Raw genomic sequence first — 12,500 nt, forward strand, 5'->3', positions numbered from 1 at the left:
GGATGGTTGATACTAACAGGACGGTAGTAACAGGACACGACTAACAGGATGGTACACACAAGACGATACTAACAGGACGGTTGATACTAACAGGACGGTACTAACAGGATGGTACACACAAGACGGTAGTAACAGGATGGTTGATACTAAAGGATGGGAACTAACAGGATGGTTGATACTAACAGGATGGTACACACAAGACGGTACTAACAGGACGGTAGTAACAGGACATGACTAACAGGATGGTACAAACAAGACGGTACTAACAGGACGGTTGATACTAACAGGACGGTTGATACTAACAGGACGGTAGTAACAGGACACGACTAACAGGATGGTACAAACAAGACGGTACTAACAGGACGGTTGATACTAACAGGACGGTTGATACTAACAGGACGGTAGTAACAGGACACGACTAACAGGATGGTACACACAAGACGATACTAACAGAACGGTTGATACTAACAGGACGGGAACTAACAGGACGGACGGTACAAACGGGGCGGACGAGCGACACAAACGAGACGGGCGATGACGGCTTCACCCCTCGCCCCGTCTCCCCGTGGGCGCGAGCCAGTGGTGAGCCTGTGCAAGCAGGCCAACGGCGGCTGCCACAAGTGGGCCGGCTGCTACCAGAAGGGCACGAAGGTGGAGTGCCGCTGCCGCACGGGCTACGAGGGCGACGGGCGCGTGTGCCGCTGGCAGGACCGCTGCGCAAACGACAACAACGGAGGGTGCAGCGAGAACGCGGCGTGCACCATGACGGGACCGGTGAGACGCGGGCACGCGCCCAGACGCTAGCTTGCACCCAGACGCTAGCTTGCACCCAGACGCTAGCTTGCACCCAGACGCTAGCTTGCACCCAGACACTAGCTTCCACCCAGACGCTAGCTTGCACCCAGACGCTAGCTTGCACCCAGACGCTAGCTTGCACCCAGACGCTAGCTTGCACCCAGACTCTAGCTTGCACCTAGACGCTAGCTTGCACCCAGACACTAGCCTGCACCCAGACGCTAGCTTGCACCCAGACGCTAGCTTGCACCCAGGCACTAGCTTGCACCCAGACGCTAGCTTGCACCCAGACGCTAGCCTGCACCCAGACTCTAGCTTGCGCCCAGACGCTAGCTTGCGCCCAGACGCTAGCTTGCACCCAGACACTAGCTTGCACCCAGACGCTGGCTTGCGCCCAGACGCTAGCCCCGTTGACTTGCGCTACTCCCGCCCCCACTACCACCTCACGGGTTTTGGTTTTGGTTTTCTCCGGGTACGTTGAGCTTCTTTCGCACCGTACGTAGTCAACCGTGCACTTGCATCCATGGCCCCGCCGTTAAAGGTCACGCGGGGGATCCTTTGCCTTTGCGTGCCCGGGGGTGGTGGTGGTGGGGGTGGTGGTGGTGGTGGTGGGGGTGGTGGTGGTGATGGGGGTGGTGGTGGTGGTGGCGGTGGTGGGGGTGGTGGTGGTGGGGGTGGTGGTGGTGGGGGTGGTGGTGGTGGTGGTGGTGGTGGCGGTGGTGGGGGGTGGTGGTGGTGGGGGTGGTGGTGATGGGGGTGGTGGTGGGGGTGGGGGTGGTGGTGGTGGTGATGGGGGTGGTGGTGGTGGTGGTGATGGGGGTGGTGGTGATGGTGGTGGTGCAGAACAAGCGGCGATGCACGTGCGGCGCCGGCTTCGTGGGCAACGGGGAGCAGTGCCTGCCCGTGGCGGCGCCGCCAATCGACCGCTGCCTGGTGGACAACGGACGGTGCCACCCAGACGCCACCTGCACCGACCTCCACCACGCGGGTGAGCGTGCGGGTCAGCGGGTGGGCGGGCGGGTGAGCGGGTGAGCATGTGGGTGGGCGGGTGAGCGGGTTAGCGGGTGGGCGGGTGGGCGGGTGAGCGGGTGGGCGGGTGAGCGGGTGGGCGGGTGAGCGGGTGAGCGGGTGAGCATGTGGGTGGGCGGGTGAGCGGGTGTGCGGGTGGCGGGTGAGCGGGTGAGCGGGTGAGCGGGTGAGCGGGTGAGCGGGTGAGCATGTGGGTGTGCGGGTGAGCGGGTGAGCATGTGGGTGGGTGGGTGGGCGGGTGAGCGGGTGTGCGGGTTCCGCGCGGAGGAGGGAGGAGGAGGAGGACTCCGGGCCCCGCTCTAGAGTGAGCACGGCGGCCAGAGATTGGCGGTGCGGAACCAGCGGGCCGCCCCGGTGAATGCTGCGCGTACCGGTGGCCTGTGAGGACGTCGTCCCGGGGAGCAGCAGGGTCGTGGCGTCACCGCCCGAGCTGCCGCTCACCACGGTTCGAGCGGTGACACCGCCGGTTGCTCAGTTGTGAGAGGGCGTCGCGTCTCATCGTATTGTACCGCCTCGCGAGTATCGTCTGCGAGACACAGCGCCTGCCTTAGTGGTCGCCTGAATAGCAAGTGCACTGACGGCGAGATGCGACCTGCCCCCTGGCTGCCCCCCTGCTGCCCTTCCCCCCCCGTAGAGGGAGTGGCCGGTGTGTCCCACGTGCGCTCCGTCAAGGGGCAGTACCTTCTGAACCGCACACAAGCGGAGGAGGCGTGCGCATCACAGGGGGCGACCATCGCCACCTTCAGCCAGCTGTCTGCCGCACAGCAGGTACGCACGCTGTGACACACGGGGACACAGCCAGCTGTCTGCCACACAGCAGGTACGCACGCTGTGACACACGGGGACACAGCCAGCTGTCTGCCGCACAGCAGGTACGCACGCTGTGACACACGGGGACACAGCCAGCTGTCTGCCGCACAGCAGGTACGCACGCTGAGACACACGGGGACACAGGTAGCTGTCTGCCACACAGCAGGTACGCACGCTGTGACACACGGGGACACAGCCAGCTGTCTGCCGCACAGCAGGTACGCACGCTGTGACACACGGGGACACAGCCAGCTGTCTGCCACACAGCAGGTACGCACGCTGTGACACACGGGGACACAGCCAGCTGTCTGCCGCACAGCAGGTACGCACGCTGTGACACACGGGGACACAGCCAGCTGTCTGCCGCACAGCAGGTACGCACGCTGAGACACACGGGGACACAGGTAGCTGTCTGCCGCACAGCAGGTACGCACGCTGAGACACACGGGGACACAGACAGCTGTCTGCCGCACAGCAGGTACGCACGCTGAGACACACGGGGACACAGGCAGCTGTCTGCCGCACAGCAGGTACGCACGCTGAGACACACGGGGACACAGGCAGCTGTCTGCCGCACAGCAGGTACGCACGCTGAGACACACGGGGACACAGGCGGCTGTCTGCCACACAGCAGGTACGCACGCTGAGACACACGGGGACACAGGCGGCTGTCTGCCGCACAGCAGGTACGCACGCGGTGACACACGGGGACACAGGCGGCTGTCTGCCGCACAGCAGGTACGCACGCGGTGACACACGGGGACACAGGCGGCTGTCTGCCGCACAGCAGGTACGCACGCGGTGACACACGGGGACACAGGCGGCTATCTGCCGCACAGCAGGTACGCACGCTGAGACACACGGGGACACAGACAGCTGTCTACCGCACAGCAGGTACGCACGCTGAGACACAGCTACCGGGGAGACAAAGGCGGCCGGGCGTGGTTCCGGCCACAAACCCCCACCCCGTGCGCCGTGCCGGCCTTCGCAAGTTCCGTTGGCGCAAACGGCACTTGCTCCTGCAATCCGTCGAGGCTACGCGGGGGACCTTTGTCTGTGCGTAGGTGGGCCTGCACCTGTGCTCCGTGGGCTGGCTGGCGGGCGGGCGGGCCGGCTACCCCACCATCTACCCGAGCAAGCGCTGCGGCCTCGGGGTCGTGGGCGTCGTGGACTACGGGGAGCGGCTCAACCAGAGCGAACTCTGGGACGTCTACTGCTTCCGCGTCAAAGGTGCGTGCGTGTGTGCGTGTGGGTATGTGCATGTGTGCGTATGTGTGTGTGTGTGCGTGGGGAGCGTGTGCGTGTGTGTGGGGGAGCGGCGGTGCAGCGGTTAGCGCTGAGCTGCGCTATGAACCCGGCGACCCGGGTTCGATTATACGAACCGGTCCTGGGCCTCCGCTAGGTCGACTCAGCCTCAAATGAGTACCTGGTGTGATGTGTAGCAAACATCGCCACTGGGGAGACAAAGGCGGTCGGGCGTGGTGCTGGCCACCCACCCCCTCGTGTAACAGCACTTGCCCCTACAGTCTGTTAAGGCTATACGGGAGAACTTTGTTTTTTTTGCATGCGCGTGTGGGTTTGTGGGTGCCTGAGTGTGCGGGTGTACGTGCATGCGTGCGTGTGGGTATGTGGGGGAGTGTGCGGGTGTGCGTGTGGGTATGTGGGTGAGTGTGCGGCCGCATGTGTGAATGCGTGTGCATGCGTGAGTGTGTACGTATGCGTGTATGTGTGCGCGTGTGTACGTATGCGTGCGCGTGTGTACGTATGCGTGTATGTGTGCATGCGCGTGTGTACATATGTGTGTATGTGCGCGTGTGTACGTATGCGTGTATGTGTGCATGCGCGTGTGTACGTATGTGTGTGTGTGCGCGTGTGTACGTATGCGTGTATGTGTGTGCGCGCGTGTGTACGTATGCGTGTGTGTGCGCGTGTGTACGTATGCGTGTGTGTGCGCGTGTGTACGTATGCGTGTGTGTGCGCGTACGCGTGTGTACGTATGCGTGTATGTGCGCGTGTGTACGTATGCGTGTGTGTACGCGTGTGTACGTATGCGTGTGTGTGCGCGTGTGTACGTATGCGTGTATGTGCGCGTGTGTACGTATGCGTGTGTGTGCGCGTGTGTACGTATGCGTGTGTGTGCGCGTACGCGTGTGTACGTATGCGTGTATGTGCGCGTGTGTACGTATGTGTGCGCGTGCGTGGCGCCCGCACACCGTGGGGGTTGGTGAGACGGCGCTGTGCTCGTAGGGAGCCGCGGCGAGTGTTGCCTGCCGGCAGTTTGGCCAGGGCCATCGCCCCGGGCGGGAGCGGCGATGCCGCCTAGAACTTGCCCCGACCGTCTATTGAAGGCTACGCGGGGGGCCTTTGCCTTTGTGCGCTCCACAGAGGTGCGGTGCGCGTGCACGGACGGCTTCGTGGGTGACGGCTTCTCCTGCAATGGCGACGTCCTGCAGGTGCTGGCCGGCCTGCCCGGCCACGCCACCTTCTACGCGGTACGCAGCGCCAGCAGCCAGCCAGCAGCCAGTCAGCCAGCCAGCAGCCAGCCAGCCAGGGACCCGTCTTCGAGTCCCCGTGTCTCCCCCGTGTCTCCCCCGTGTCTCCGCCGTGTCTCCCCCGTGTCTCCGCCGTGTCTCCCCCGTGTCTCCCCCGTGTCTCCGCCGTGTCTCCCCCGTGTCTCCCCCGTGTCTCCCCCGTGTCTCCGCCGTGTCTCCCCCGTGTCTCCCCCGTGTCTCCGCCGTGTCTCCCCCGTGTCTCCCCCGTGTCTCCCCCGTGTCTCCGCCGTGTCTCCGCCAAGTCTATGTCGTGTCACTGCCGTGTCTCCCCCGTGTCTCTCCCGTGTCTCCCCCGTGTCTCCCCCGTGTCTCCCCCGTGTCTCCCCCGTGTCTCCGCCGTGTCTCCGCCAAGTCTATGTCGTGTCACCGCCGTGTCTCCCCCGTGTCTCCGCCGAGTCTCCGCTGTGTCTCCGCGTGTCTCCGCCATGTCTCCCCCGTGTCTCCCCCGTGTCTCCCCCGTGTCTCCGCCATGTCTCCCCCGTGTCTCCCCCGTGTCTCCGCCGAGTCTCCGCCGTGTCTCCGCGTGTCTCCGCCATGTCTCCCCCGTGTCTCCCCCGTGTCTCCCCCGTATCTCCCCCGTGTCTCCGCCATGTCTCCCCCGTGTCTCCCCCGTGTCTCCCCCGTGTCTCCGCCATGTCTCCCCCGTGTCTCCCCCGTGTCTCCGCCGAGTCTCCGCCGTGTCTCCGCGTGTCTCCCCCATGTCTCCCCCGTGTCTCCCCCGTGTCTCCGCAGAGTCTCCCCCATGTCTCCGCCGTGTCTCCGCGTGTCTCCGCCGAGTCTCCGCTGAGTCTATGTCGTGTCTCCCCCGTGTCTCCCCCGTGTCTCCGCCGTGTCTCCGCCAAGTCTATGTCGTGTCACCGCCGTGTCTCCCCCGTGTCTCCCCCGTGTCTCCCCCGTGTCTCCGCGTGTCTCCGCCGTGTCTCCGCCGTGTCTCCGCCAAGTCTATGTCGTGTCACCGCCGTGTCTCCCCCGTGTCTCCGCCAAGTCTATGTCGTGTCTCCACCGTGTCTCCGTGTATCTCCGCCGTGTCTCCCCGTGTCTCCGCCGAGTCTCCCCGTGTCTATGCTGTATCTCCCTCTGATATCCATGCTTCCGCGTGTCCCTGTGCAGCTGCGGTATCGTCGTGTGTCTCTGTTACCCCTTGCCTCTCCGTGTCCCCGTATCCCGAGATCTCAACCTGTTCTCACGTCCCCGTATCCTTTGGTTCCGCAGACTCCTTTGTCTCCGTGGATTCGCGTGTCCCCATGTGACTCCGTGTCCTCGTATTGACATTTGTCCCCACGTCCTCACATCCGTTTGTCTCCCTGTGTCTCCCCCCTCATGTCACGTGATGCCCCCCCCCCCCCGGCGTGCCTCAGGCCCTGCTGGCTTTTGCCAACGCGAGCGACAGCGGCCGGGAGCTCATGGAGGCGCTGGGTGGCGGCGACGACAACATCACCCTCTTCCTGCCAGCCGACAGCGGATTCGGGGCTAACGAGGTGCGTGGGGAGCTCTGCGAGGGGGACCTCCGCGAGGGGGACCTCCGCGAGGGGGACCTCGGCGAGGGGGACCTCCGAGAGGGGGCCCTCCGCGAGGGGCCTTCGGCGGGGGTACCTCCGCGAGAGGGACCTCCGCGAGGGGGACCTCCGCGAGGGGGACCTCCGCGAGGGGGACCTCCGCGAGGGGGACCTCCGCGAGAGGGACCTCCGCGAGGGGGACCTCCGTGTGAGGACATGATTGCGATAATGGTGTGAGGAGCTCCGTGTGAGGAAGTTTCTGTGGGGGGCCCCCATGTGAGTGGAGCTCTCTGTGAGGGGGGCTCTCTGTGAGCACCTCCGTGAGGGGGCCTCGGCGATACGAGAGCTGCGAGTGGTGATTGTGTCCCAGTGCTTGATGACGATGACGATGTTGACGGTGTAGACACATTGATGATATTCTTGGTTCTTTCGGTAAAGTCACGTTAGAAGGGAAATAGTAAAATAATATTTCTATAAAACAATACAAATTCTCACGACGATTCGACTGCAACACAAGCAATCATCATCAGGTGTGAAATCCACAGCAAGAATTTTTTTTAAAAGGTGGCGGTTTTTTCTAACGTCAGCACCACGGACAGCGATTTGTGCAGTTGGTCAGATGGGCGAGTCAAACTATGTTCGGAAAAGAGGAGGGGGGAGAAGAGAATGGAATGCGGTCTTGAAGTCACCGTAAGCGTGAACACAATCAAACAAGACCCGAAATGGTTGATCAAATCCTTCCAATGATTGCTGAGCCAGAATCCATCTTCTCGGTTGAAATTGTCTCTGTGTTTGTATGTGTGAATAGCCTCATGAACGAACCTCTCATGGTAGCCAGATGGCTTGCATTGATGATGTTAAAAGTGTCCACACGTGGTGGTGATGATGATGGTGATGTTGGTGATGGTATTGATGGTGATGATGTTGGTGATGGTTTTTATGGTGTTGATGATGGTGTTGATGTTGGTGGTGATGATGATGGTGTTGATGTTGGTGGTGATGATGATGGTGTTGATGGTGATGATGTTGATGGTGATGATGGTGATGTTGGTGTTGATGTTGTTGGTGATGTTGTTGGTGATGGTGTTGGTGATGGTGATGGTGTTGATGGTGTTGATGGTGTTGATGTTGGTGGTGATGGTGTTGGTGTTGATGATGATGGTGTTGATGTTGTTGATGTTGTTGTTGATGTTGTAGACGCTGTCGTGGCGCGACGTGTCCCAGCACGTGGTGATGATGGTGATGGTGTTGATGTTGTTGGTGATGGTGATGGTGTTGATGTTGTTGGTGATGGTGATGGTGTTGATGTTGTTGGTGATGTTGGTGATGTTGTTGATGGTGTTGATGTTGGTGATGATAGTGGTGGTGATGGTGATGTTGTTGTTGATGTTGTTGATGTTGTAGACGCTGTCATGGCGCGACGTGTCCCAGCACGTGGTGATGATGGTGATGGTGTTGGTGATGGTGATGGTGTTGGTGATGGTGATCGTGTTGATGGTGTTGGTGTTGATGTTAGTGATGGTGATGGTGTTGATGGTGTTGGTGTTGATGTTGGTGGTGATGATGATGTTGGTGTTGATGTTGGTGATGATGGTGGTGGTGATGGTGATGTTGTTGTTGATGTTGTTGATGTTGTAGACGCTGTCGTGGCGCGACGTGTCGCAGCACGTGGTGGCCCCGGCTCGTGGCCGTGTCCGCTACGCGGCGCTCACCGAGGGCCTCGCACTGCCCTCACGCAGCGGGGGGGCGACGCTCTCCATCCACACGGCCAACCGCACCACGCGCAAGGCACCGCACACACCACACAGCCACACCACACCACACAGCGCCACACAGCGCCACACCAACAACCACACCGCACGCAAGGCACCGCCCAGAGCACACCGCACCGCACGGCCACACCACCACACCACGTCGCACCACACCAACAACCACACGGCCACATCGCACCACACCAACAACTGCACTGCACGCAAGGCACCGCCCAGAGCACACCACACAGCCACACCACACTGCACCACACCACACCGCACCACACCACACAGCCACACCACACCGCACCACACCAACAACCACACCGCACGCAAGGCACCGCCCAGAGCACACCGCACCACACCAACAACCACACGGCCAACACCAAACCAGCAACCACACCACACCGCATCACACAGCCACACCACACCAGCAACCACGCCACACGGCCAACCGCACCGCGCGCAAGGCACCGCCCAGAGCACACCGTACCGCACAGCCACACCGCACCACACCAACAACCACACGGCCAACACCAAACCAGCAACCACACCACACGCACACCGCCCTAGCAACCACACCGCGCCACACCAACACCGCACGACCACGCCGCACCAACAACCACACCGCGCCACAAGGCCAAGCGCACAAACTGCAAGGCACCGCACTGTGTTGTTATTTTTTATCACGTGCATATGACCATGTACGTATACAAACTCACTTGTGATAATGTGCGCGTGAACATGTACGTATACAAACTCACTTGTGATAATGTGCGCGTGAACATGTACGTATACAAACTCACTTGTGATAATGTGCGCGTGAACATGTACGTATACAAACTCACTTGTGATAATGTGCGCGTGAACATGTACGTATACAAACTCACTTGTGATAATGTGCGTGTGAACATGTACGGATGGTCGTATGCATATGATGACGTTCTTTCGCACCGTACATAGCCGACCATGCTAATAATGTTGTTGATGTAACTGATGATGTTGTTGCTGATGTTGTTGTTGATGTTGTTGATGTTGTTGATGTAGATGGTGAATGACCGCACCATCCTCAATTGGGACGAGGTCGCGACCAACGGCATCATCCACATCATCGAAGGCCCCCTCCGGGCCCCCGCGCTCCCCGTAAGGACCCCACAGGAACCCTATAGACCCATATAGTACCGCACCCACAGGGACCCCTATAGACCCCAATAGTACCACACCCACACACACAGAAACCCTATAGACCCCAATAGTACCACACCCACAGGGTCCCCTATAGACCCCAATAGTACCACACCCACACACACAGAAACCCTATAGACCCCAATAGTACCACACCCACACACACAGCGACCCTATAGACCCCAATAGTACCGCACCCACAGGGACCCCTTTAGACCCCAATAGTACCACACCCACAGCGTCCCCTATAGACCCCAATAGTACCCACCCACATGGTCCCCTATAGACCCCTATAGTACCACATCTACAGGGACCCCTATAGACCCCTATAGTACCACACCCACAGGGACCCTATAGACCCCTATAGTACCACACCCACAGTATCCCCTATAGACCCCAATAGTACCACACCCACAGGGACCCTATAGACCCCAATAGTGCCACACCCACAGGGTCCCCTATAGAGCCCAACAGTACCACACCCACACACACAGCGTCCCTATAGACCCCAATAGTACCGCACCCACACATACAGGAACCCTATAGACCCCAATAGTACCGCACCCACACACACAGGGACCCCTATAGACCCCACTAGTACCACACCCACACACACAGGGAGTGTGTGTTAGTCTATGGCTCTCTGTGGAAGTCTATAGGTCTCTGTGTGAGTCTGTGTCTCTGTGTGAGTATGTGTCTCTGTGTGAGTCTGTGTCTCTGTGTGAGTCTGTGTCTCTGTGTGAGTTTGTGTCTCTGTGTGAGTTTGTGTCTCTGTGTGAGTCTGTGTCTCTGTGTGAGTCTGTGTCTGTGTGAGTTTGTGTCTCTGTGTGAGTCTGTGTCTCTGTGTGAGTCTATGTGTCTCTGTGTGAGTCTATGTGTCTCTGTATGAGTCTATGTATCTGTGTGAGTTTGTGGCTGTCTGTGTGAGTTTATGTCTCTGTGTGAGTCTGTGTCTCTGTGTGAGTCTATGTGTCTCTGTGTGAGTCTATGTGTCTCTGTAAGTCTATGTATCTCTGTGTTTCTATGTGTCTCTATATGTGTCTATGTGTCTCTGTGTGAGTCTGTGTCTCTGTGTGAGTCTATGTGTCTCTGTGTAAGTCTATGTGTCTCTGTGTGAGTCTGTGTCTCTGTGTGATTCTATGTGTCTCTGTGTATCTATGTGTCTCTGTGTGAGTCTGTGTCTCTGTGTGAGTTTGTGTCTCTGTGTGAGTTTGTGTCTCTGTGTGAGTCTGTGTCTCTGTGTGAGTCTGTGTCTGTGTGAGTTTGTGTCTCTGTGTGAGTCTGTGTCTCTGTGTGAGTCTATGTGTCTCTGTGTGAGTCTATGTGTCTCTGTGTGAGTCTATGTATCTGTGTGAGTTTGTGGCTGTCTGTGTGAGTTTATGTCTCTGTGTGAGTCTGTGTCTCTGTGTGAGTCTATGTGTCTCTGTGTGAGTCTATGTGTCTCTGTAAGTCTATGTATCTCTGTGTTTCTATGTGTCTCTATATGTGTCTATGTGTCTCTGTGTGAGTCTGTGTCTCTGTGTGAGTCTATGTGTCTCTGTGTAAGTCTATGTGTCTCTGTGTGAGTCTGTGTCTCTGTGTGATTCTATGTGTCTCTGTGTATCTATGTGTCTCTGTGTGAGTCTGTGTCTCTGTGTGTGTCTATGTGTCTCTGTGTGAGTCTATGGGTCTCTGTGTGAGTCTATGGGTCTCTGTGTGAGTCTATGTGTCTCTGTGTTTCTATGTGTCTCTATGTGTGTCTATGTGTCTCTGTGTGTGTCTTTGGGTCTCTATGTGCGTCTATGTGTCTCTGTGTAAGTCTATGTGTCTCTATTTGTGTCTACGGGTCTCTTTGTGTGTCTATGTGTCTCTATGTAAGTCTATGGGTCTCTGTGTGATTCTATGTGTCTCTGTGTAAGTCTATGGGTCTCTGTGTGTGTCTATGTTTCTGTGTGAGTCTATGGGTCTCTGTGTAAGTGTACGGGTCTCTATGTGTGTCTATGGGTCTCTGTGTGAGTCTATGGGTCTCTGTGTAAGTGTACGGGTCTCTATGTGTGTCTATGGGTCTCTGTGTGTGTCTATGGGTCTCTGTGTAAGTCTATGGGTCTCTGTGTAAGTCTATGGGTCTCTGTGTGAGTCTATGGGTCTCTATGTGTGTCTATGGGTCTCTGTGTGAGTCTATGGGTCTCTGTGTAAGTGTACAGGTCTCTATGTGTGTCTATGGGTCTCTGTGTGAGTCTATGGGTCTCTGTGTAAGTGTACGGGTCTCTATGTGTGTCTATGGGTCTCTGTGTGTGTCTATGTGTCTCTGTGTAAGTGTACGGGTCTCTATGTGTGTCTATGTGTTTCTGTGTGTGTATATGGGTCTCTATGTGTGTCTATGTGTTTCTGTGTGTGTCTATGGGTCTCTATGTGTGTCTATGGGTCTCTGTGTCAGCCGATGGCGACTGGGCCGAGACCACCAACTCACTCCCCGGTTCAATCACCCGGACCGGATCGTAGCCCATGAGCTCAGCGGTGATGACCCCTTGACCCTTGACCCTGACACCCCCCCCCCCTCCCCAGGCGGAGGCGAGCGGCACGAGTGCGGGTGCGGTGGCGGGGGCGCTGGCGGGGCTGGTGCTGCTGCTGGCGCTGGGCGGGGCGGCGCTGCGCTACCTGCGCCGGCACCCGGATTCGGCACGCTTCCAGTACTCCAAGGTGAGCGGTGTCGCTGCTTCACGGGGCGGTGAGGGGTGGTGAGCGGTGGTGAGGGGGGGTGAGCGGTGGTGAGGGAGGGGGGGTGAGCGGTGCGTGTGGTGCGGCGTGGTGAGCACACACCAAGCTGCTTGCACCGTTTTGTGCACGTACGGTGAGGGAAAAAAAGTATTTGATCCCCTGCTGATTTTGTACGTTTGCCCACT

General features: G+C 58.6%; 1 protein-coding gene across 1 annotated transcript in view; it reads left to right on the forward strand.

The window, feature by feature from the left end:
• Window positions 1–12,500, forward strand: part of LOC144945679 (stabilin-2-like) — a 106,241-nt gene that overhangs the window by 90,243 nt on the left and 3,498 nt on the right. Inside the window, exons 59-67 of the mRNA XM_078874246.1 lie at window positions 581–774; window positions 1,639–1,783; window positions 2,459–2,592; window positions 3,699–3,864; window positions 5,020–5,126; window positions 6,545–6,664; window positions 8,321–8,470; window positions 9,481–9,576; window positions 12,163–12,297. Of these exons, the coding sequence (XP_078730372.1) occupies window positions 581–774; window positions 1,639–1,783; window positions 2,459–2,592; window positions 3,699–3,864; window positions 5,020–5,126; window positions 6,545–6,664; window positions 8,321–8,470; window positions 9,481–9,576; window positions 12,163–12,297 (1,247 nt within the window). The remainder of the gene's footprint in view (window positions 1–580; window positions 775–1,638; window positions 1,784–2,458; window positions 2,593–3,698; window positions 3,865–5,019; window positions 5,127–6,544; window positions 6,665–8,320; window positions 8,471–9,480; window positions 9,577–12,162; window positions 12,298–12,500) is intronic.

Source organism: Lampetra fluviatilis, chromosome 38 (assembly GCF_964198595.1).
Source record: "Lampetra fluviatilis chromosome 38, kcLamFluv1.1, whole genome shotgun sequence".
Classification (NCBI taxonomy): Eukaryota; Metazoa; Chordata; class Hyperoartia; order Petromyzontiformes; family Petromyzontidae; genus Lampetra; species Lampetra fluviatilis.